Genomic DNA, 25,915 nt, shown 5'->3' on the forward strand with positions numbered 1-25,915 from the left:
ACAGACCATTGGATGCAGGAGTACCGAATTTAGGATAGGTCAAATTGCTGGCACAGAATAACAATACATAGGTTGAGGAAGGATGGAGGGGAGGGAGGGAAGGAAAAAGAAAAGGAAAAATAAAAAAGTCAAAAAGTCAGCTTATCAACTAATTGTTTCAAGCTATTTATAGCTACTATTAGTCCTAGAACAGACACCTTCTAATTGGAATAAGAAAAAAATGTTTCACAAGTTGCTAAAAGCTGACAAATATCTCATGTTCTACGCAGCAAAAGCTGCATTAACAAGAGCAGCAATGAGAAGGACATATATAAGAAACAGTCACAACATCCATAAAGGAATGATGACTAAGCCAGAAGACCTGAAATAGAAGAACCGATTTAGACTGTTATTTTGTGATGTTCCCTTTTAATAGTCCAGACAGTGGAAATTTCGACTGCCAGTTCTCTGATTCTGTGATGAGCATGTATCTTTGTAGGGATCTAAAAGAACAACTAAAAATATATATATATGAAAAGAGAGAGAGTGTGTGTGTGCGCGCACGCCCATAAAATGCTGCCAACAGCTCTTATGGAATAGAGAGGCTTAAACTTGTGTGGCAAGATAATACAGCAAAAGCTTCAGAAGCAGCTCTGGCTTTCCTGGGGCCATCAGCAGAAGCAGCAGAGGTGTTTGGGTGTGCCAACATTCCAGAAGTCTTTTCAGACATGAATACAGATCCCTTTTGTAAGGCATACAAAGGCATTTCTCTGTTCATTACAAAAGCCTAGACCCAAACCAGAAAGATTTCCTAATCCAAGTGGGAAGGGAAAAGAAAAAAAAAAACACACCAAACACAACCAAAAAACCTCAAACAAACAAACAAACACCTCTCCTCCCCCAAAAAAACCCCCACACCATACCCCAGCACAAAAGTGAACTAGGGAATAACAATAATAAAAAGTAGTATGGCATCAAAATGAAGTATCCTTGGAAAAAATTACCATATCAAAGCTTATCCTGCAGCCAAGCAGTCAGTCATTACAAAAGTACATTTGTTCACACTGGAAGACACCAGGTCAAGTTTCCAGAAGACTGAGGAAGAGAATTGGTCTAAACTTGTCAGATACTTGCAAACAGTCTGCTTAGCACTGTAACCACTGAGAGGAAGCCAGATCCTTAAGGCCATATGCTCAAAACTTTTCTCTAATCCAAACTGACAATCAATTCGAATTCTGAAAAAAAATCTTATGTCAAAATAGAGCTTTATTCCGACAATTATAGCTTGCCTATAATAGCCCATATTCCTCTTTTCTTTTAACACCTGTCAGCTTCTAAGAGGCAAAGACAGTTTTCTGTCTTCAAGCAAGTAAGTCCAATCTACATTTCTGACCCAGGTTTAAAAACTAAATAGCCTTGGACGGCTGAACAGAGATGTACTAAAGTATTGCACGTTAGCTGCACGAAGTGACTCTGGCCAGCTGCCCCTTATCAGTGTTGTGTTCCTGCTCCAGAACACAGCACCCAACAGAGACTGGCTTCATAAAAGAATTTTTAATAAAGGACCGTCTACTCTACAGACAAAAGTAGAACATAGCAATAAAACTTGTGAAGCAAATAAAAATCAGTTCCCTGATTTCTACATGCAGGAGAAGAAAGGAGTTTTATTAAAGAAAATTTAGAACAGTTTGAAAACCCACAATTAAAACCTAACATCTGTTTGCATCTATGCCAAAAAGCTTAGAGCCAATCTCTTACACCCCTGAAAAGGTGGTTGCTGTGAAGACAAACTATTAGATGCCAAAACAAAGGGTTGGGTTTGGGGTTTTTTTGCAAGCCAAAGAATGTCCAAGGCAATGTAAGAATTGCTTGGAAGACGAACACAGAGACAACAAAATACGATTCCCTGCTACTGTTCTTTGAAAAGGACAAATCCTCCAGAAAAGGTATCCTTTGAACGCAAAGTGTCTAAATTCAAGCATTACCCAAAAGACTAGATGCCCAGACAGAAGAGCCATCAATATTATCTGGAGGTGAAGTTATTCTACCTAAACCAAGCAAGCAGTGTAATGCAAGACAATCTCCCCAAGAAGAAATACAATTATCAACTCTCCTGGAATTTTGTGATTTAGAGAAAAGTTGGCATTTGGCCCCAGATGATTCTAAAGGGCTCCTGTTCTTTATGAAAACTCACAGAGCAGACAAGAGACTTCTCCATGAAAACAGCATTAAAAAATAATCTTCCTCCAGGCTTTTGCTGTTTTTAAAAAGAAATTAAAAACTAAATACATTCCTGAACTGTAAGCCACTTCACCTTATAAAGAATCTTTCAGGAAGAATAATTCCTTTAGGACAAAGCTTTCAGACTCCAAGCAATTAAATAAAGAGTGGAAACTAATAGCTGGCCCCCTGATGAATATCAAGATGCACAAACGGTTAAACTCTCTCATAATACAATTTTTCACTGTATTTTCTACTCCCTTTACTAAGAACTGTTACTGCCCTTCCAAAAGACGACAGATACGCAGACTGTAGTCACAAGGAGAGCGTTTTCTTCTTTCAAGTGTTTTAAATTAATAGGTTTGTCATACCTTTCAGATGGTTTTACTCGCTGTTCTGCTGGAAAACTCTTCTCTCTCATGCCCTGCAAGTTAAGTTTGATTTATTTCAAGACTTATCTGAATGCATTTATATACTATATACAAAGCAAAGACAAACAACCACTCATGTTTTGTGTTGGGTTTTTTATTTATACTACTAAATATACCTTGTCTACTTAAGCTTGTTCCCTAACCACTTTGACTATCCACTTTGATCTCTGGCCTAAAAAGCCCATAGATTTAACACCCAGACATTTTTACATTCAGATTGATACTGGAACCATAGGTGTTTTTTTTTTTTTTTCTGAAAGAGATGCCAGTGTTTTTTAAGGAAAGTTCATCAGGGACTCCATCTCTACCAAAATGATCAGAATAGGTAATAAAGCTTATCGCCAGAAATCTCACTCAGAGCCTGTAGCTCACCTGAAAGAGTTTATACACAACATCAGCCTGTTCCATCAGCAACAGCTTTGTGTACAGGAGCATATGAAAAAGAAAATGTTGTTTCTGTATTTTAACATTCTTCCACTGAGAACAGCCTGACCCAATAGCACATAATTACGTTCTGAAAATAACCACCAGCCACTTACTGTTCCAAAAATACAATTAAATCCATAAAACCTCAAAGTATCACTTTCACAATAGTTCCCAACGTCTTAATGCTTACCTCAAACATACTATCGATACTCTTTGCCAAGAAAGAGCATCTTAGTAGAATAATTTGTTAGAGACATTCCAAGCTTTTAAGAAAGCAGGCAGATAAGGACCAGAAAATTTACTTACTTTGTGCTTTATATCTACCCTCTGTTGAATTTTGCTGGAATCAGTAGCTGGAGTCAGAGATGGTTTAAAATACTGGGTCCGACTCACTGGCAGAGAGATTGCCTTTGGCGTCACCAGTTTCTGGACAGGTGGATGCTGTGATTCCATCTTTGAAAAGGAAGCAGCAATCAATTTATCCTTGAACCCACCCAAATTACTATAGCATTCATTGATGAAAAAAGTAATAGAACTACAAGCCTCCCATCAGTCTCAGCACGCAGTGAAAATTATTTGGAAGTGTTGAAAGCATTTAGCTTGCAAAGGGAAATCACCAGAAAACCAGTCATGAAATCCAAAAAGCTACAGAAGTAGCCAAAGTCAGACTGAATCCTAAATAATTCATGTTAATAATATCAGAATAACTCATCCCATCTTTTCCTCTCCTCTGCCCACACTGTTAGGGTTTTTTTACTGGCTTAATCCATTAATTTAACATTCAAAGCAGCTAATTATACAGGTTTCTGGGTTTCATTTTTCCTACTTTGAAGTTACACTTTCAAAAAAAAAAAAAAGTAAAATAATTTTAAAATAATGTCATTCATTAAAATATGTTTTAATGGTTTAGATTTGCATTAGATGCACTTGAAAGTCCTGGTTTGACTTTCCTTGTAAAAACATTTTCACAGACAAGAGTTAATTTTTAACAGAAAGCACTTTACTTTCTGCAAAACTGACTTAACTGAATCATGGAACAAAAAAGACACTAAAAGGCTACAGGATTTACTGAAGGCTCCATCTGCAGTCTTGATGATCAGAAGAATCAGACTTAGGATGCATGCTATTATTTAAATTAGTATCAACAGAAAACTATGTTTACAACGCGGCTCTGATTTCACACTATCTCCCAACTCTTGGTAATAAAATTCATGCTGTACTATGTATAAAGTGAGTAAGAGTACTTCTTTCTAAAACTTATTATACTTATTTTGAAATCTTGAGTAAAATGTGGGGTTTTTAAGTTCACAAACCCATTTTGAGTGAAGAATGGTACATTGCTAGGCAGCAGTATAGGTTAGGGGGTGGACCTGCTGGGAAGTAGCTCTGAGGAGAAGGATTTGGGGGTCCTGGTTGATAGTATATTGTCAATGAGCCAGCAGTGTGCCCTTGCTGCCAAAAAGGCCAATGGAATCCTGGGCTGCATAGGGAAGAGTGTGGCCAGTAGGTCGAGGGAGGTCATTCTCCCCCTCTACTTGGCACTGGTGAGGCCACAAATGGAATACTGTGTCCAGTTTTGGGCTCCACAGTTCAAGAGGGACAGGGAACTGCTGGAGAGTCCAGCAAAGGGCAACCAACCTGATTGAGGGATTGGAGCATCTCCCTTATGAAGAAAGGCTGAGAGAGCTGGGGCTCTTTAGCCTGGAGAAGAGAAGGCTGAGGGGAGACCTTATTACTACTTACAAATATCTAAAGGGTGGGTTGAAGGAGGATGGAGCCACACTCTTCTCGGTGGTTCCCAGTGACAGGACGAGGGGCAATGGGTGCAAGTTGGAACTGCAGTCCTGTAATGTGCTCTAGGCAATCCTGCTTTAGCAGGGGAGTTGGACTAGATGATCTCTAGAGGTCCCTTCCAACTCTGAAAATTCTGTGATTCTGTGATTGCTGTTTTTAAATGTAAACAGAATAGAACTGGAATAGAATAGTTGAGTTGGAAGGGACCTACAACAATCATCTAGTCCAAGCGCCTGACCACTTCAGGGCTCACCAAAAGATAAAGCTTGGTATTAAGGGCATTGTCCAAATGCCTCTTGAACACTGACAGGCTTGGGGCATCAACCACCTCTCTAGAAAGCCTGTTCCAGTGTTTGACCACCCCCTCGGTAAAGAAATGCTTCCTGAAGTCAGGTCTGAACCTTCCCTGACTGATGCAACTTTGAGCCATGCGTCCTGGCACTGGATCCCAGTGAGAAGAGATCAGCAACTCCCTCTCCACTTCCACTCCTCAGGAACATGGAGAGAGCAATGAGGTCACCCCTCAACCTCCTTCTCTCCAAACTAGACTCCAGTGGCTCCAGTATCCTCAGCCACTCCTCACAGGACATTCCTCCCAGCACTGTCACCAGCTTTGGTTGCCCTCCTCTGGACACATTCAAGACCATCACATACTTCTTAAATTGCGTGGCCCAGAACTGCCTAGAGTAAGTACTCAAGGGGAGGCCACACCAGCACTAAATGCAGCAGGATAATCACCTCTTTTGACCTGCTGGTTATGCTGTGTTTGATGCACCCCAGGATGTGGCTTGTGGCTGTCAGGGCACACTGCTGACTCATATTAAGCCTGCTGTCAACCAGCACCCACAGATCCCTTTCTGCAGGGCTGCTCTCCAGCTACCCTTCGCTCAATTTATACTTGTGCCCAGCATTACTCCACCCCAGGTGCAGAATCATAGAATGGTTTGGGTTGGAAGGGACCTTTAAAGGTCACCTAGTCCAACTCCCCCTGCAATAAGCAGGTACACCTTCAACTAAATCTGGTTGCTTAGAGCCCTGTCCAACCTGACCTTGAATGTTTCCAGGGATGGGGCATCTGCCACCTCTCTGGGCAACCTGTTCCAGAGTTTCACCACCCTCAGTGTAAAAAATTTCTTGCTTATATCTAGTCTAAACCTACCTCTTTTATTTTAAAACCATTACGTCTTCATAGAATCATCACAGAATCATAGAAAGGTTTGACTTGGAAGGGACCTTAGAGATCAACCCTCCTGCCATGTGCAGAGACACCTTCCACTAGACCAGATTGCTCAAAGCCCCATCCAGCCTGGCCTTGAACACCTCCGGGGATGGGGCATCCACAGCTTTCCTGGGCAACCTGTTCCAGTGCCTCACCGCCCTCAAAGTGAAATATTTCTTCCAAATATGTAATCTAAATCTACCCTCTCCCAGTTTAAAGCCATTCCCCCTCGTCCTATCACTACATGCCCTAGTGAAAAGTCCTTCCCCAGCTCTCCTGTAGGCCCTGGAAGGCTGCGATAAAGTCTCCCCGGAGCCTTCTTTTCTCCAGGCTGAACAACCCCAACTCTCTCAGCCTGTCTTCATAGGAGAGGTGCTCCAGCCCTCTATCATCTTCATGGTCCTCCTCTGGACTCGCTCCAACAGGTCCATGTCCTTCTTATGTTACCCCCTGTCCTACTGCAAAAGGCCCTACTAAGAAGTCTGTCCCCGTCTTTTTTATAAGCCCCCTTTAAGTATTGAAAGGTTGCAATAAGGTCTCCCTGGAGCCTTCTCTTCTCCAGGATAAATAACCCCAACTCTCTTAGCCTGTCCTCATAGGAGAGGTGTTCCATCCCTCTGATCATTTTTGTAGCCCTCCTCTGGACTCGCTCAAACAGGTCCATGTCCCTCCTGTGCTGAGGACTCCAGAGCTGAATGGAGTACTTCACGTGAGGTCTCATGAGAGCCGAGTATAGGGGCAGAATCACCTCCCTCCACTTGCTGGCCATGTTTCTTGTTACGCAGCCCAGGATACAGTTGGCTTTCTGGGCTGTAAGCGCACACTGTCAGCTCATATCCAGCTTCCATCTACCAGTACTTTCAAGTCCTTCTTGGCAGGGCTGCTCTCATTCCCTTCATCCCCCAGCCTGTATTGATACCAGGGGTTGCCCCAACCCAGGTGCAGGACCTTTCACTTGTCCTTGTTAAACCTCACGAGGTTCACACAGGCCCACTTCTCGAGCTTGTCCAGGTCCCTTTGGACAGCATCCTGTCCCTCAGGCTTACCAACTACACTACTCAGCTTGATATCATCTACAAACCTGCTGAGGGTGCACTTGATCCCACTGTCTGTGTCATTCATGAATAGCTGACATTTGTTCTTACTCGATTTCATGCCATTGATGATTGCCCAATACTCCAACTTGTCTAGATCTCTTCACAAGGCCTCTTGTCCCTCAAGAGAGTCAACAGCACCTCCCAGTTTCATATCATCACCAAACTTGCTAATGGTGCATTCAACTCCTGCATTCGTGTTGTTGATAAAAATATTGAACAGGACTGGCCCTAGAATTGAGCCCTCAGGAACATCGCTGGTGATCAGTCACCAGCCAGATGTAGCCCCATTCACCACAACCCTTTGTGCCCTGCTGTTTGGCCAGTTCTTCACCCAGTGCACCACGTACCCACTCATCCAACAGTTGGACAAGTTGTCCAGAAGGATGGGGTGAGGGACAGTATCAAAAGCCTTACTAAAATCCAGAAAACTACATCCGCTGCACCTTCCCTTCACCCACTAGGCAGGTCACCTTATCGTAGAAGGGTATCAAATTAGTTACACAGGTATATACAATGAAAGTATATAGTTAAACTGTGTTAAACTCAGATGTTTAACACACTAAGAGCTATTCTGTCTGATGCAGATCCTTGAAATAAGAAAAAACAACAAAAAATACCTGCGTAAGTTTGGCCTGATTGTTCAAGTGTTCTGTCAACCATACATTTGGCTTTAGCAGGAAATTACACAACCCTCTCCTTGGCACACACAACCGTCTCCTCCCCTTCTCATCAAGGGCTATCCTTCCCCTGCCAAACTGTATGAATTCTAGCATTATGAATAGACAATTTCTCTACTTTTACGCAGTGACAGCTGTGTGCAACATTCGCTTTCTGACTGACGTCAGGCTCTACGCTTCAAATCTGGTAGATCTTTCTTAATGCCTCATCACAGGTGTAGTTCCACAATTTAACTTAGGATCCATACCAGCTTTGTTTTCAATTATTTGGATAATATTTATGGTAAAGAAATTATAGGCTCTACTTTTCAGCGTTCTTGTAACTTAACATATGGGGAAAGACAGTACAGGAAATCTAAGATGTTTGTAAACTCTGAATTGACTGTAAAATTAGTTCTATTTCTAATCAAGGGATAAGCATAGAAACTCTTGAGACGGTCCAGTTTTGTTTAATATATTCAATACTGACCTGGATGAGAGGACAGAGTGTATCCTCAGCAAGTTTGCTGATGATACCAAACTGGGAGGGGTGGCTGACTCTCCAGAACGCCGCGCTGCCATCCAGCGTGACCTGGACAGGCTGGAGAGCTGGGCAGAGAAGAACCTAATGAGGTTCAACATAAGCAAGTGCAGGGTCCTGCACCTGGGGAGGAAGAATGCTAGGCAGCAGTATAGGTTGGGGGTGGACCTGCTGGGAAGTAGCTCTGAGGAGAAGGATTTGGGGGTCCTGGTTGATAGTATATTGTCAATGAGCCAGCAGTGTGCCCTTGCTGCCAAAAAGGCCAATGGAATCCTGGGCTGCATAGGGAAGAGTGTGGCCAGTAGGTCGAGGGAGGTCATTCTCCCCCTCTACTCGGCACTGGTGAGGCCACAAATGGAATACTGTGTCCAGTTTTGGGCTCCACAGTTCAAGAGGGACAGGGAACTGCTGGAGAGAGTCCAGCAAAGGGCAACCAACCTGATTGAGGGATTGGAGCATCTCCCTTATGAGGAAAGGCTGAGAGAGCTGGGACTCTTTAGCCTGGAGAAGAGAAGGCTGAGGGGAGACCTTATTACTACTTACAAATATCTAAAGGGTGGGTTGAAGGAGGATGGAGCCACACCCTTCTCGGTGGTTCCCAGTGACAGGACGAGGGGCAATGGGTGCAAGTTGGAACATAGGAAGTTCCGTTCCAACACACCGAAAAACTTCTTTACGGTTCGGGTGACAGAGCACTGGCAGAGGCTGGCCCGGGGGGGTGGGGAGGCCCCCTTTCTTGAGATTTTTTCCAAACCCGCCTGGATGCAGTCCTGAGTAATGTCCTCTGGGCAATCCTGCTTCAGCAGGGGAGTTGGACTAGATGATCTCTAGAGGTCCCTTCCAACTCTGAAAACTCTGTGATTCGGTCCATTTTCGCATTAAAACAGCAGATGAAAAGTTTGCATGGAAGAAAAAACACACTTTTGTTCTTTTCGTTGCCTGATCTTAAAGCGGCATTTTGTGGGTTTTACAATTTAATAAACTCGATGATAGCCCAAATTAAAGTGATTTAAAAACATTACTATCTTTAATTTATTTTTTTTTTTCTTCCACAAAAATGAAGGAAATAATTATTTACCACAGCATTATCACCAATTCAGTGCTACCCCCAAATAGGTATTTAGGAACATAAGGTTACAGAAGTGACAACATTTAACAATTTTCCTTCTCCTTACTTTGAGCAGTAATACAAAACATATTCTTTTTCTGCTCAAAATGAACATGGAAATCTGCACAAGGTCTGTGTGATCACTCAATCAGTATTTTCCTATTTCTGATCATTACTGCAAGAGCAAGCTTTCCTAAACAGAAAGATTAACATGCTGCAGAACAAGATAAAACTACTTTGTGTTCTAGAGAAGTTGTTCTTGATTGACACATCAAGACACCGCCACATAAAGATAATATAATTCTTAACCTGAGTAATCTTCACAGTCCTTCATCTAGTGTGGACAGAAAAGACGTTTTTAGCAATTTCCACACAGCCAAGACAGCTACAATTCACATAATGCTACTATTAACTTGAATTCATGTGTATGCTGTCATTGAGATTTGTGACATTTCTTCTAATAGCTATAAAGCATAGAAAGCTCCCAATCTCAGCTTAAGATGTTACTGGTTCTTACCTGTTTTCGTTTGGATTGGAAGCCAGTAATATTCAGCACACTCCTGTCCACAGGCTAAGGGGGAAAAAAAGCCTAAATATTAGAGGATGCTTTTTTCCCTAAGAGAGGGTTCCATCCAACAAAAATGTAGGGGTTTTGTGATCAACTTACAGAAGACAGCGGACTAGAAACAGAAGACGGAATCCTTTTAGCATCCTGTTGAAAAAAAAGTGCAATAAATCAAACTGGACACTACATACGGAAGATCTTCATCCTATACTGGCACATTTACTATGTTTTTCAAACACATGAAATAAAACAGATTAAAAGGAGCTCCATTTACCGCCAACGGACTTGACATCTTCTCCAAGGACTGCAAGATGCGCCGCGCTGTGGAACTTGTCACACCATAGGATTGCACACTTGCTTGTTTAGCTTTCATTTGTCTTCTTACTGGGGGCTGAAAAATTAGCATTGTAAATGTTATGCTGCTTGATTTTGAATTAAACACGCATGTATTTTATGCCTATGGCTACACTGATGATATAACATGATGTTTCTCTGGTGATGACAGAGAAAAAATGTACTCACTGGGCATTCAAGCTACAAAGAAGAAAATATACTCTGCTGACTTATAGAAGTTTAAAGTGGGGCCCCACACATCTTGCACATGGGATAAAGCAACAAAAGAAACACTTTAATGTAAAAGGTCATAAAAGGGAAGATATTAGGCCTATAGGGTCTCTGAAGCTGTAATGAGGAAAACAGAACTGAAGTGAAGGCTTGTGCTGCAGAAAATACGTTCAGTAACAAAACAGATCTCAGAGTTTCATGATGGTGTAAGCATGCCTTCTTAAAACCAATGTATACAATCATCATCAGGAATTTCTAGTTTTACTTCTCTCATTTCCTCCCTTTCCCCAAGATTACAGTTGACTGTAGATCTTTTTACTCTGTTTAAAAAGATTTGAACTTTGATTTGAACTTTAACAGGTCTAAACATATTTCACTGAAAAAGTAAAGTGTTTTATTTGCATCACATGACTTTGAATATAATTTAAAAAAAACCAACAACCTTCTTTCAGTGTGACTCTTTTCTTTTTTGTTAAATCCCTCCTGTAACCACATCATGCTTACCATGCTGCTATGTGAAGACAGGAAGCAGATCATACAGCATGTAAAAAACACAAGCAAGACTCGCTGTAATCCACAGCACGCAGCAACAAGCAAGCTAGTCTCTCCTTTAAAAGCCTAGTATTCTGGTTCCTCTTTTCAGTGTAATCCACATTTATTTTGAAAAAATAAAAATAGCTGAACAAAGAGGGCTCCTAGCTTACAGGAAGTTTTGTGCATTCTGAAGTTTGATTTAACACCAAGTCAGAACAAACCACAAGTTTTCAAGGTTTCTCCTAAGTCAGGAACTTGTAGGTCCCCTTGTTCCACTGTAGAAACGGATTGAAAGACCCCTTCTTCCATTGTAGAAACGGATTGACAGAATAGATCCAGCAAACTATTATTTCCAGTTCCATAAATAAAGTTCCTTTCGACTTTCGATTATTTTTTTTTTTTTTAACAAAGGCCATTTTGATTTAAACACATTCCAACCGAACCATATTTTATTGACTTCCTTTTAGATTCAGCTCTGGCTACTGAGAGTTGTCAGCATTTTTAATTTGCTGGTTCATTTTAGAACACGAAGAACTCTTAGGGGCAAGTAACTCTTTTCAAGAGCTATCTGACTGATACTAAAATAGAAAGCATTTTATTGTTTATCTTGAGATTGCATTTAGGAATCCATGCCTCCCTCTAGGTAATAGAATAGCAAAGGAACAACAAAGTTGCCTTTCAAATACTACTATAGTAAAGAGTGCACCATTTTATAAAATATATTCATAGCATGAGTGTAGGCATGCTTGTGTAAGATCTACAGACAAGTATCAGGCAGGTAGCTTTTGCTACTGTAAACGTAAGTTTTCAAAGTTATGCCATTACTGTTTTTATTTAAATGTTATTTTAACATAATACAGTCAGGGGCAGGCAATGGCAGAAAATGTCATTTTTTAAACGACATAACAACAGAGGAAATCCCAACTACAAACAACTAGCCAGAACCTAAGATGCTACTGTCATTCTTGTGTATTACGACAAATATTTCTATGTAAACTGTTAAAAAAAAGGATTTAAACGTAAATTGTTCTTTTCTACTGTTGTAGGCTGACAGGGCAAAATAGGAACTGTTGCCGCATTTTCAGGTCCCAGCTCACAGCTCTTTTGGCAGTGCTGCCCCTTCTGTATTTCAAATCACATTTTCCCCTCACACTGTGCTACTACTCTCATACCTGATAAGGAGCAATTCGCGCTTTTGTCTCCCTTGCTGCTGCAGCCGCACCACCGTAGGTGGTCTTTCCAGGGTAAAATGGAGAATCCCCAAGCTGGCTTGTCTTAAAGACAGAAGTGTTTCCAAGTGACTACAGAAAGGTATTATAAGTGATTAGTAAAACGGCTAACACATTCAAACTGGTTAAAATTAATACTGTGCATTACTTACAGGAGAGGGAGATCCAAAAGCAGATAAATTGAATGCAGGTTTTTTGGAGCTAGCTGCAGGATGCTGTGAGAGGGAATGAGATCTTTCAGCCTCTGTGGACCAGAGCAGCGGTGCCGAAGTATTTTTTGAAACTGTGATATCTGCCAAAATGACATACACTATATGTAAATGCCTTGTGTACATAGCAAAATTTAATATTAAAGATGACACTAACTCCAGAGTTATTTAATACAGAAAAGTAAGTCTTACAGGATGAATAAGTCCCCTAACACTCATTTCTCCAGCAATCTGACCTTCAGAGTTCTTCGAACAGATCAATTTCACATATGGTATGAAAACCAAGTATCAACCTTCAACTTAAAATCTGTTCACAGAACTGCAAATACGTTACCTTTCAGTAATCCTTCCAAAGCATGCAAATCAAGTTAAAAGTGTGCTTTCAATTCAGAGCAATTTTATTTTTTCTTCTTTCATGGTACAATAAAAGGGAATTGCATAAACAGTGGTACATCTATAACGATACAAAGTTTTTCCTAGGTTGGTAAAGGGCTGGAGACCAGCATAGGTCAGAATTGCACAGGTTTTAAACCTGAAAAATTCCCCAAAGGCTAAACTACGAGAGTTAACAACCTGTTTTCCATGTATGTTTTATGGAGACACACCAGAAAGCTCAAGTAAACTCAGCTTATATTGCTAAACCCTGGCAACATCTACTCTGAATTGTAAAAATACGTTCTCCAGAAAACTTGCTGACCGTGCCTCAATCCCCGCTTATATGGGGGACTAGAAAAAGCTGCAAATCTGCTGTCTGCCCTTTCTCAGTGAGATCACCTAGGTTCCCATCTACATCAATACAATGTTTGGACGGGGGTTTTTTCTTGGCCCCCCGCCCCCCCCCCTTTTTTTTTTTTTTACTTTAAAATATACACTCTTTACTGAACGTAGACAGCCAGAAGACATGGCAGTATTGACAACTGATGCCTTCTACCAAGACAGGCAAAAAAGGTAGCCCAAGATTTGTTCAGTCAGAATAGTTCCTTTATTGACTTTTGGTGAAAACACAGGAAAACATCTTGTGTTTCTTTTTGTCGCCTGTATTTATTCACATTTAACCAGCTGTCAGTTAGACATTCTGAGTCACTCTTCCTTCTAGGCAATCAACCTAGCTGTCGAGCTACAGCGAGTCATCTTTAGTTCCTTCTATCCCAGGTCAAGATTTACAGATAACATATAGCTAGAAGTGTTTATCAGCACCAAATCTTTGTAACATCAGGGTCTCATAAACATATCCCAAAGCATGGTTACATTAAAAAGGTGACAGGATTATATATTTCTAAAATACTAAAACTAAATTTAACTCTAAGATCCAAAGCTGATATTCACCTGCTTTATTTACCAAGGTGATGGGGAATATTAAAGAAGGCAAAGTACTTTATGTTACCAAAAAATCAATTAAAGAACATGAAAGTTACCTTTATCAGATGCTCTAGAGGAGAAGCCACTGGTTGTTGAGATGTTATCGTCATCATGCTGAGAGGTAGAATCTTTTATTTCTTTTACAAGAGACAGTCCAGGACTGCCAATGCCAAGTGAAGAAGATGTAGAGGGCTGACAATGTGGTACTGCGGAATCCAACATGGTACAGTTCAAATGGCTCCGATGAAGAGAGGGCCTTGTTAACACATCTGAGAAGTTCAATGCAGGTCTACTCGTAGATGGTTCTAAAGAAGAACAGGAAGACAATTAGCTTTCCTATAGGCAAGCTCACAGAAGCCAAAACCTGTTTTCTATCAACAGTCATGCTATTGCCAAGTTCTAAGCACAAAAATAGAGAAGCCGAATTTAACTTCTTCCTCACCCAGATAGGGTTTCATCTAACTGTTTGATTACAACAGCAACACTGCTTGCAATACTAAGTATTAATGTCGCATAAGTAGTTAATGATGAGGTTTTACGACACCAAATTCTGACCCCATGCTCAAGTGCTCTAACACTGGGTCTTTCACTAAATCAAACACGCATAAATTCTTTCTTCTGCAGACAAAGCTTGCAATAAACTTTCCAAAATTTGAGATTACATGGCAAGTTACAGACAGCTCTGCAGTTTATATAATCTTGTAACAAAGATGATGTTGATCCGGGTAGGTAACATGAAAATATGTTTTTGCAGAGATTTTGAGTGGTTTTGTTTCGGTGTCGTCATGCCCTCTCCCAAATTCTACCATGTCAGGTCATGCTATAGGCAAAACATTATCTCCTATTCATTAACTTTTGAGATTTTGGAACAAAGGACAAGCGAGCATCGTGGCCTCAGTTGCAATATGGGCATTTTTTCCTCATGAACCAAAGGGTCTGTAAACACTGCCACTGTACTGCAAGAGGTGGTCTCACAGCTCCAATTCGCCACATGAACAGAACAGCTATTAATGGATACCTTGCCTAATATCCATGTAAGACCACAGTCTCTCTCAGGAATTCTGGGTATGAACATGATTTTGAGTCACTATCCTCTTGGTATTTGCACTGAAGCTTAAACTAGCTTTTTCAGTCTTCATAATCACCACTGTACTAGTAATTAGTTCTCCAAAGCAATGGTAGATTTTCAGGACTCTCTTGTTTGAGATAAATTGTTATCAGGCTGAAGTCTGGCAAAGCAAAGCAATACAGGCTGTAACACATTTGCACCTCAGCACTGAAGAAACAGGCTTTCTGAAAGTGTAATAGTAATAATAATAAAAAAATGTTATTAACTATACCAAGAATGATTGGTCTACAATATCCACAGACTGCAACACAAGCTACTAAAGGTTCTAGGGTGTCCATCTGCTCCTGATTTCTTGGAGCTAGAAAGTTTGCTGTGCAGCTGTTCTTACTGAAAGGTCCTTTCACACAGTTCTTCAGGAAAGCCAACATGTGTTCCTCATTCATGAAGACCTTCTCTATTCCTTTATCCAAACTTATTCTTAAGCTACAGCTACACAGAAAGCAATAAAGCTCCTTATTTACAATTAGATGACATTGGTGACAAAGGTATTTCCTCATTATTTTTCATTCTGCCAACAACAGAAGCAACTGACTTTCCACACAGATGGTTACGTACATGTGCTCAGAGAAAACTTCTCTCCTTATTAAAAAATTAAGTTCCACAAACCTGCTAACTTAAGAGAAACTCAAATGAAAGCATATGCAAATTTACAGAGGAGAACTACAGAAACAGTGAAAGGCACAAATATAAAACAAAGATTCGTCTTTTATGCAGTAAAGTAACGGGTTGCAAACTTCTTTGCCAAGGGTCCAAATAGGTTTTCAAAGACCCCAAGCTAGCCATGCACACACCTTAATGCTACCAAATATTTCAAAAAGAATAACGTCATAAACCAAGTTCTCCTGTTCTCCATTAAAGTAACAAGGAACTTTACTAAAGTGATTGAAAAAGCCCAAAGGAGAAAAAAAGGCCACGAGAAGGAATTCTCCTCTGGTCTTTTGTTTTGAGGACAACAAAACTAATTAATGTTTTTACGACCTTAGGCAATTAGATAGACTTTCATTCCAGACCTTTTAAGAAGAAAATGTAACCCAGCACCCTTGCAAATTAATATTACCAATATTTTGCACCTGGCTAACTGACTACCTGAAGTTAACTGATGACTTCCAAGAGCTGTAAGGCAACCCTCAGTATATTTCACAATCATGTTTACAGTTTAAAGCTAAGACAGGTTCACAAACAGTTGTTGGGGGGTTTTGGTTTATTTTGGGGGGGGGGGGGGTTTTTTTTTTGGTGGGGGGTTTTTTTGGTTTTTTTTTTTTTTATTCTGTCAAAACGCTCCTTCCAGCTTCCCTTAGAAATTTAAATTCAAAAGTAGAAATCTGTGAATAAATACAGATGGCCAGAATACTAAATGATTTTTTATATACCTTCTAAATTAATTCTTGCTGATTCAGGCGTGACTCTCCCATCAATCACTATGGTATCTTCATTTGCATAATCATGGTGATAGTTTACTGGATTCTCTTCCTGGTTTGTAGATTCATTTGTATCTACACATTCATCTTCACTTTTATTGAAATACTTCTGTAACCATCCTGGTACAATGTTTTTCACAGATTCTGTAACTCTGCTAATGATTCCCTGCTTGAAAGAAAAAAAAACTTGTTAATTACAGAAACACAGTCAACACATATGCTGGGATGCAACTTTGCATAGACCTTGAAGACAGACATTAGATAGCAAATATTCAGTACGAGAATAAGATACAGGGGGTTCATCCTTGACATAGGATCCCTATACTTCTGGGACACGCGTGACAAAAATTCACCTAACACTGATTTACTACTAACCTATCAGTTTCTGCACTTCCCAGTGACCTTGGCAATGCTCAAAATTCTGAAATTTCAGCCAAAGTCCACTAGAGGCTTGTCAAGTCACAAGGTCATCAGGAAATTCTATTTCTATATGACTCCTGATATATATACTTTTTTGAGGTCTCCTCCTCTAAATGCCTTCACTTGAAAAACCATCAAAAACACAAGTTCAGCAATTATCTACAGTGATAGTGATGACCATAATAGCTGCTAAAAATCAAAGAACTTAAATATTTCTAATTTTTCTAATGCTGAACTGCAGTAACAATGTGTATCAAAAAAATCCCACTGTTATGCTCTGAACAGTCAGGGTATCCTGAAAGAAATCCTGGAAGAAACAGCTATAGTTGAGTAACGGATGCCTCACTATAGGACTATTAAATAGAACGACTTTGATCAAATTTCATTTTGCATCCCCAAACCTTAATACTCTGCAACTACTGAATACGTAAAAGCCATTTCCCTTTTGACATTTACCAATTATTTGCAATGCTTACATTCTATGTTTAAGAAATATTTGTTTACCATTTTGTTTTTGGCAGTCACTTGTTCCCCATCATGCCCTCAAAATTTCAACACACCTTCCTGTCAAATCTCAACCCCCCACAGCAGATCACTTGCAGCATGGAGCTCCATCCCTCTTACACTGACTGCGGCCACAGAACCAGCTGCTAACCTCTGCAAGCAAACGTGAAAGCTAACTCAGCAATTTCAACACTTGGGAAACTGAAAAGTAACAAGAGTTTAACAGATTTTTCTTGAACTCCATTGCCAGTTGCTGACATGTGTATCAAAGGCTCTGGGCAAGGCAGTTATTCTGGGTTTAGGCAACAAAATTTTCTAGTCAAAATTATTATTCAGGTGTAGAAAATTGAGAATATTCTTTGAATGTGTAACAGTTACAGTCTAGTAAACAATTCTGAAACAAGAACTCTGCTGTATTCAACTTTCTTAAAAAAATTAGCACGCAAACAAAAATAGAAGCCCGTATCATTTATTCAAGTCTTTTATACATGATAATGCAAACACCAACTTACAGGAGTTACAAACAAATTAGACACCCTTCAATCTGGAGTTACGAGGGGGGCAGAGAAAGAGGATGAAGGAAAGATCGACGACAAAAAGTCTTTTGACAGAAAGAAAATCATCTTAATTTGCAATTTGACATTTTTCATAATGATCTGTAATTTAATCTTCTACTTGCACAAAGACAGCATAAATATCCAGAGATAGCTTAAAGCAGACGGAATACAGCGTAATAAACACATCCGTCACAATTACCACACTAAGATGCACACAAGCACACCATGCTCAGGATGTTGCTGCTATTCTACATAAATACTAGGCCTCAGTTTTCCAACAAAAACTACTAACTGCATGTAATACCAGAGTTCACACACAGTTCAGTGCACAAGAAGCAGTCACTACTCTATCCCCAGCCCCTCATTTCCACCTTTCCCTGTGACACGCTGTCACCCTTTTTGGGGGCAAATATTTTGCTGCTATGAATAAAAGAGTATAGCGAACTCACAGGAGTTAAAATTTGCCCAAAATGAGCAAATGGTCAGGACACAAACTGCATCCAAGGCAATGCTCCTTCCAAAAAGCTAAGCATTACTGTATCGCTAGAAAGTTTCTCCATCAGAGATCAGATATTATCATCCATAAAATAGGCCTGTATGATTCTCTTGCCAAAGAAATCCTCCCAGGACTGAAAGCTACCTGAGACTCAAGATGGAAGGAGTCACAGGCATCCAGAAGAGTAAACACCCAATCATTAGTAATCCAAATGAGTAAGTGGAGAAGCCAGCTAGACTAATAATTAACCAAGACGACATTTTACCATCCATATCTAAACCCAGACTGGTTTGACCCTTTCTTGCATATGGCAGCCTTGTTAGCATTCTCCACATCATCAGCACGTCAAGATTAATCTGGGTAACACAGAGTAACTTCCCAAACCAATCCAGGAGCTGGAACTCGCTCAGCGCAGCCGTACTGTAGCAAGTACTAATAGCCTGCTCCATCTGGCTTTGGTACAGTGGCAGACAAGAAGCAGAGTTTTATGCTCCAGAATACTGCTGGCTTAGTGACAAAGCAAGGAAAAGAAAAATACACAGAAATGCACCTCCATTTTCTGTCTCCTAAATGAAAATATTGATTAAAGGCATTGTGACAGAACTAGACAGGCATAATGAACAAGCCATCATCAAACACAGATCTTACTAAGAAAAACCATCTCCCTGCTAAAAGTAAACCGCGCACCCCAGGCACGCCCATTCATATGGAGGCATGCGGGGGGGATCAAGAATATGAAAATTTCCTTACGGTACCTTCTACCTGCCCATCGCAGTTGAAAGCTAATAAATAAAATACCACAGCTGCGCTCCTGTCCAAGCCAGGTAGTTAAGGCACCACTGACCAACTACACTTTCAAACATGCCCACTCCGTATTCTTGCCAGGACATTCCAGCAAAGTGTCACGCCTTACACCGTCTTTAGAGCTAGCATTTCAATCTTACGCTAACTTTTAGTTTTATTTTTCAACTTCAGCACAGGTGTTTGAACACCCTTTCCCTCCCCCTGCACATGCAATACAAGCCTACCCCGCCAGTAGCAGAGCACTCCCCCTCCGCTGCTCCTCTACCAACAGCTCTGCATTTGGTCCATCCCTGGTTCCTTGGCACTACCATCTCCCTGCACAGGCATCATTAATCCTTCTAGAAGGCTGACAAGGATACCGCACATCTTATTGATGCAAACACATCTTCAGAGGTGAAATACAGAAGACATGGCACAAGACAACCCTAACAGGCTTATTCCTCCAGCAAAATCTGAGCAGACCGCTCAGATCCCAATCTCCTCATGCCACAATTACGTACCAGTCCCTTTCTGAACACCTTAATTCACTACAGCTACACCAAACACGCTACTGCACAAAAACTCTTCTGGTTCCCAAACCCAGGTTGGGAGCAGAGGAAGCGACACTGGCACGCAGCTTTAACACTCATAACTCCTCATTTCTGACAGGCCACAGAGGCACCAAACTTAGTATAGTGAATAGGCAGGAGATGCCACAGGGAGTATCATGAACGGGCAGGAGATGCCACGGGGAGTATCGTGAATGGGCAGGAGATGCCACGGGGCAATCCCGACTGCACATGGCAGTGTTTTAGTCCGTGAATGTGTTTTACTCCTTAACTGACTGATTTCAGCAGTTTGAGAGCTGCTGTCAGTACCAACAGCTGTCTGCTCATCTTAAATGCACTCATACTCTATTCTCATGCTAAAATATCAGCAGGGAAGCAGAACAAAACAAAACAAAACCAATCCACTGAAAAGATCCAGTAGCTTAGGAATAGTTTTTCAAATTCTGTGCATCATCCTAAGTGTCTGCAGCTTTGCTAGATATAAGTCTCTGTATACAAACACCACAGCAACAGTAACTACAGTTACTCCAGGCACATTGCCTTGAGATGCAACTCTAAGCAAAAGATAAGTAGATAGAAATACTAACCAGTAAACAAACAGGTGTTGTAATTTACTACTTTAAAATACCATTTCTTCACGGGATTTATATAAAGAAAGAAAAATCAATACGTTATGGTCACAGTTTGACGTCCAAACTTACAAGGAGGCTTCTTCTTGGCCAAATATATTTACAGAATAGAACAGTTTTTCCAGCTTGTAAGGGTCTTTCATGTAGCACAGGGGCAAAAGTGCTGGCAGGACTACTCAGCAATGATGCATTACTGGAAAACATCTATTTTTGTAATTGAGTTAATTTCAGTCTGAGAGGCTTAAGTAAATCCCACTATGCAATACAGGACATACTAAAAAAATTAGATATAGAGATTATATAAAGGTCATATACTAACATGAATTTGTCAGAGATGCAAAATACTCAACTGGATAAAAGAGCTAATTTCCACTTCACTGTATGCACACCTCTGAAAAGCATAAAGTTTTTACTTCCAGGCCTCTTGGAGATTCCTTTGAATTTCAAAGTTCAAGTTATTAGAACATATGAATGAGTAACTCCTCAAAAAGAAAACCTGCACCTAACAGTGAAGTTCACTGCAATAGAGCAGATCAATCTAACCTCTTCCAACCATTAAAAAGGAATTTTTGTGCTCTCTCCGTCCCCCAGTTACTTCACACGAGCTCTGGCAACATAGCAGGCTACTCTCCATACTAGCTGAATTCATGAATCTGGCAAAAAGTACATGTTTCTCTGCTGGACTAATGAGTTCAACTGGCTCAGTGCACCAGAACTGGCCCAAGAGAGATAGCAAGATCAGGCAGCCAGGACGAGAGGCAGAAGAAACAAAACTTCTCCCTTCTTTTAACCATCCTGTGTCCATAGTGGCATTAGAGAGATTGTCCCTTTCTCCTCCTCACCTCACCCTTGTGCTGCCGCTAGCACATACATCCAGCCAAGTGACAAACTGTATCAGGGCTCTATCACACAGATCCAGCCAAAAATTTGTCTATACTCTGACGGTGAGGACTACCCCCTCAGGGGCATCAGGTTGCTGGTCCAGCTCACCATGTGGCTGCACGGGTGCTGATGCAAAGGCAAGAATAGAAACAGAAACACGACATCATTGTCTCTCACAGCGGCACAGACTTAGACGGGCATAAACTAACTCTGCTTTTGCTATTTAGGGAGTGGTTTCAATTTGGACGTAGAACACCAGTTTAGTATTTCATTTAGAAAAAAAGACAATAAAACTTATGACTTAATACGAACAATGTGTTACAGGAATGTCATTAATTATGTAACATTTGAAAAACAACAGTTTTATTTAAGGCAAGTGGACTAGTTCAGATTTATTTCTAAAACTCATGAAGAAGGGATTATGATTCCAGATGCCAGCGTATTTCCTTTTTCTTGCTTGAAGTAAGCCTTCTTTTCCTTAGACTAGTTAGCTTTAGAAGAAACATCCCAGGGAAATTCAGGTGCTGTTTTGCATTCTGGCACCGCTTGCAGATCTGTACCCATCATTATCACTTCCATCTGAGAGCAAAAAGCCAGCGTATGCTTTGATAATTGGTGTCTAACCCACTAGGTTAAATCCTTGTGATGACAAATGATTTTATCTCAAGTTTTGTCTGCATCTTTAGTTGATACAGTGAAAACATTAAAAAAGAGAGCACAAAGTGCAAGGCACCTTCCTTCCTTCCTTGTAGGAAGCACTACAGTAAGGCTGTAGTTAATCCTCAGTAGCAATCAGCGATGAGCACTGTAAATTACTGAGCACACGTTCAGTATTACACTTTGAGGCAGAAATCTATCAGCATCAAAACAAACAAACAAAAAAGTAAGATTAAGGAGAGACTACTTTCCCTTACAACTTTGCAAGCAATTTTAAAGTTCTTTCTTATCTAAGAAGGGACTCTAAGTACAGTTAAAATTTTTTTATTGAAAGACTGCCGCACTTAGGCAGCATCCTTGCAGCTAAGTTTCATAGACAGTATGTAGAATCACATTAATTGAAATGCTGCTCAGACTATTTTTCTTTTCCTATAAGGGAATCCTATAGTCTAAACTGCGTATTTTTGCTTAACAAGTGCAACAATAGCTATAAAACCACACAGCATCAGGATAACAAACTGACATAACTGAATGGACAAGAAGTTTAAAGTTTTCAAAGTCAGAATGATCAAGAAATACATTTCCCGTAGCACCAGATCTTTACAAGGCCATCAGTACAAGTTATCAGATTTAACAAAGTATGATAACGTATTTTTTTTTATTTAGGATTTAAATACACAGTTGAGGCTATCTTATTTATAGATATTCTCTATAGAGTAAGAGCCCATTCGTTACAGTATTCCAGCATCACCAAACATAACTGACAATAGAAACAGCAAACTCTTCCTCTTTTTTGCATTTACGGCAAATAAGAACTCTATGCATACAAAGGCTTTCAAGGTATCATACCCCATACTACAAATTTGCTACCTCCTATAATATACTAGACGCCTAGCAATGAATTAAACATTTTCAGTGCTGCTTTGCCTAAAAGCACTCACCAGCAAACATCGTAACGCAGGCTAATCTATAGCACGCAGTAGTGAGGACACGTTATGTATGCAAAACACAACCAAGGGCAGGCCAAATTCTGCAGCAACTCCATAGCAGTGGTTAAGTGCCATTCGAGGGCAACTCACAGCTTGCTGATGTCCATCCCTGTGGCCAACGCCTTCTAGTGCAAACAAGGCTTTATAGATAACTTCAAGCATATTTCGCAAAATTAAATACTTACTGCTACAAAATTTCATTCCTGCCACTTTGGAGTGGCACTCCAAGTAAATCACAATCTTCAAATAAGAAGACTGGAATTAAATTTTTAAATTAAATGTGGTGTTAGCAAAAAGTAGCAAAGTACTCTCATGCTCCCTCTGAAGTATCTTTTCTATCCACGCTGATCTACAAACTGAGCTGACAACGTGACGTGCTAGTGGTTTTGAAAAACGTAATACGTCAATCCTGGTGCACATTCAATGTGTTATCTTATTCACAATCTCGAACATGTAAGTTAAATGTAAGTTTAACTTTAACATGTAAGTTAAAATGAAGTAACCAAAGAATCACCTTTAGTTATTCTCTGTGATAATTTGATGTTTTAGCAAAACTCAAAGCCTTCCTACTCTTTAAGTATCACATATAGACATTGTCTAGCATATAAAAGTTAAACTCACAATTCATCTAAACCAGCAGAACCTGCTGCAGTTACTTTAAATAGGACACATTTAACCCTGCTGCATACACTTCCTGACTGGGTTTAAAAATGTAAGGATTGGTGCCTAGGAGAAACTAAAACACTGTCTCTCGGGCACAGCTCCTTTAGTTGCAGCAGCAGTGACTATTGTTATACTCTTTGACATTTGAAGGTAATATTCTGGAACTCTAAATCCAAGGTAGGCTCACCTCTGCTGCAGGGTAGTAATCTTTAGTCATAAGGGGCAACAGTGACTTTCTGGCCACATTTTTTCATCACAGCTCAACTGACAGAACCAAGAGCATCTCCCAAACATATAACCAATATCTCCAAACACTGTTCTCTTACCAGTAACATGAAAAATTGCCATTACACATAGAGATTATTTTTTTAATGACTGAAGGTAATGGCATCTACAAATCTGTATATATTGTACAGCTCTGAAAAGTAAGTTTAATAACAAGTACTAAGGGCTGACATTAGAAGGGATGCACTACCAAAGGTAAATTTAACATGTATCTAGTTGCACCACACTAATTCCCTAATGCAGCTACATTTAAAGCAGTTTAAACCTTGTTTAGATCTGCTTAGCTCAGGAGGACTTACAACTACAAATGCACCTGTATTACAGGCTTGTGCATACTGGTATAGTTTTCTCTCACCAATTTAATATTTTGTTATCGTAAATATTTCAGTGCCTCACTAGACCTGTAATCCAGTCTCAAAGAACACACCAGCTGAACAGTTTAACTCTTTGCTTGGTTTACTTTAGCCTTGAAGGCCACCAGACCTTGAGCTCAAATAGGGGAAGGAGTTGTGAGACTCACCTGCTTCAAAAGAGTTTGATTCAAACTACAATCATAACTAAAACCAAAGGTAGGCAGCTTTCCAGGACACACTCACACAACTCTTTCCAAGAGCAGAGCTATGGAGACAATAATAAACAACCTCAGCAAGGAGAAAGAAAATTTTCTACTGGCACAGATATTTGCAAAGCCGGCGTGCGTGCTAAAACTGTAGCTGTAGGACTTCAGTGTATATCGGTGCCCATGTGTTGGCATACACATTTTTTCCCCCACAAAGGTGAATGTAAAGATGAACTTATGCTTACTTTAAAAAACATGGTGGTCACAACCAAGCCAAACAGACACAAAGGTGCTGTAATTAAACGCAACATGCAATTATGAGATGAGTTGTAGAAACTCAAAGGAAACTCCCCCCTCGGAAATATTAGTACTGCTGTCCCAATACAAAAGCTTTAGTGCTGTCATGTTTCCTAGACAAAGGGGAGGAAAAACATTTAAAGTCTTTTCTTGTCAAAAGAAGGGGAATGTATTTGTGAACTCTCCAACAAAAACAAAGAAAAGCAAATCTCACAGTTAAGAGAAGATCCTTTAATGAATAAGTATTTTTGTACAATAATCCACAGTAGCCACAATGACAAATACTGTATCAGCAAGTTGCAAAACTCCTTATGCTTCAGGCAAAGTCAAACAAGCTAGTTCATACTTGCCTTCACTCAATTTTCAGATGGTCCAACTGATTTGGCTTAAAGCCGTTTAGAGATTACTTACCCTGTCCCTTCCACCAACAAAGTCGTGGTATAACAATTTCCCACCAGAGGTGGTGACAAACAGCTGCAAATAACACTACCTTCTAGTGGCTAAACTGTCAGCAAAATTAACATCTCTTTGGCTTAAAAGGTGCATTTAAACTGTACCTTAGTACAGTTAGTTGTAACAGGCAGATAATACCTGTAGTGTTTCGGTGTAAGGACAAAGGAAGTCAAGACTTTAAAGCAGCACTATAAATAAAAAATAAAATAAAATAAAAATAAAATATGGAATGTAGTGGCAAAAAGGGAAGGTACCTGGCACAAGAGATCTGTAAATAAGGGTAAACAAGAAATATGTCCAAGTTTAGGGTAGTTGTTCATGAAACTGCATAGATAAGGAATTTAATACCCTAACAAGTAATAAAAAAAAAATAAATCTGCCTAATGGCTAGAAAAATATTAGAAAAATTATTAGAAAATAATTGTGGGCACTTAATAATCCTTCAGCATTGAGGACTTACACTGTATGTTACAAAAAGCACAGAGGAGAGTTTTTATTATATTGTCTTAGTAGTACACACCAAGAAATGTATACTGGCAAACATCTCCTCCCCCTTCTCTCATGACTGTATAAATATCGCTATTCAGCATACTGTAGATGTACAATAGCTATACACAATATATACTGGATTGATTACACAGAACATTAAAAAGCAAAAAACCCAGAGTTTTTACAATTTAACAAAAAAAAATGG

General features: G+C 40.0%; 1 protein-coding gene across 1 annotated transcript in view; it reads right to left on the minus strand.

The window, feature by feature from the left end:
* The window catches only part of NUP153 (nucleoporin 153kDa), a 43,656-nt gene that overhangs the window by 16,697 nt on the left and 1,044 nt on the right, over positions 1-25,915 (minus strand). The window contains exons 2-11 of the mRNA XM_009884195.1: positions 16,431-16,644; positions 13,988-14,236; positions 12,516-12,655; positions 12,307-12,435; positions 10,311-10,427; positions 10,139-10,183; positions 9,989-10,042; positions 3,363-3,509; positions 2,571-2,623; positions 7-47 (exon numbers count right to left, since the gene is read on the minus strand). Of these exons, the coding sequence (XP_009882497.1) occupies positions 7-47; positions 2,571-2,623; positions 3,363-3,509; positions 9,989-10,042; positions 10,139-10,183; positions 10,311-10,427; positions 12,307-12,435; positions 12,516-12,655; positions 13,988-14,236; positions 16,431-16,644 (1,189 nt within the window). The remainder of the gene's footprint in view (positions 1-6; positions 48-2,570; positions 2,624-3,362; positions 3,510-9,988; positions 10,043-10,138; positions 10,184-10,310; positions 10,428-12,306; positions 12,436-12,515; positions 12,656-13,987; positions 14,237-16,430; positions 16,645-25,915) is intronic.

This window comes from Charadrius vociferus, unplaced genomic scaffold (genome assembly GCF_000708025.1).
Source record: "Charadrius vociferus isolate BGI_N301 unplaced genomic scaffold, ASM70802v2 scaffold444, whole genome shotgun sequence".
Taxonomy (NCBI): domain Eukaryota; kingdom Metazoa; phylum Chordata; class Aves; order Charadriiformes; family Charadriidae; genus Charadrius; species Charadrius vociferus.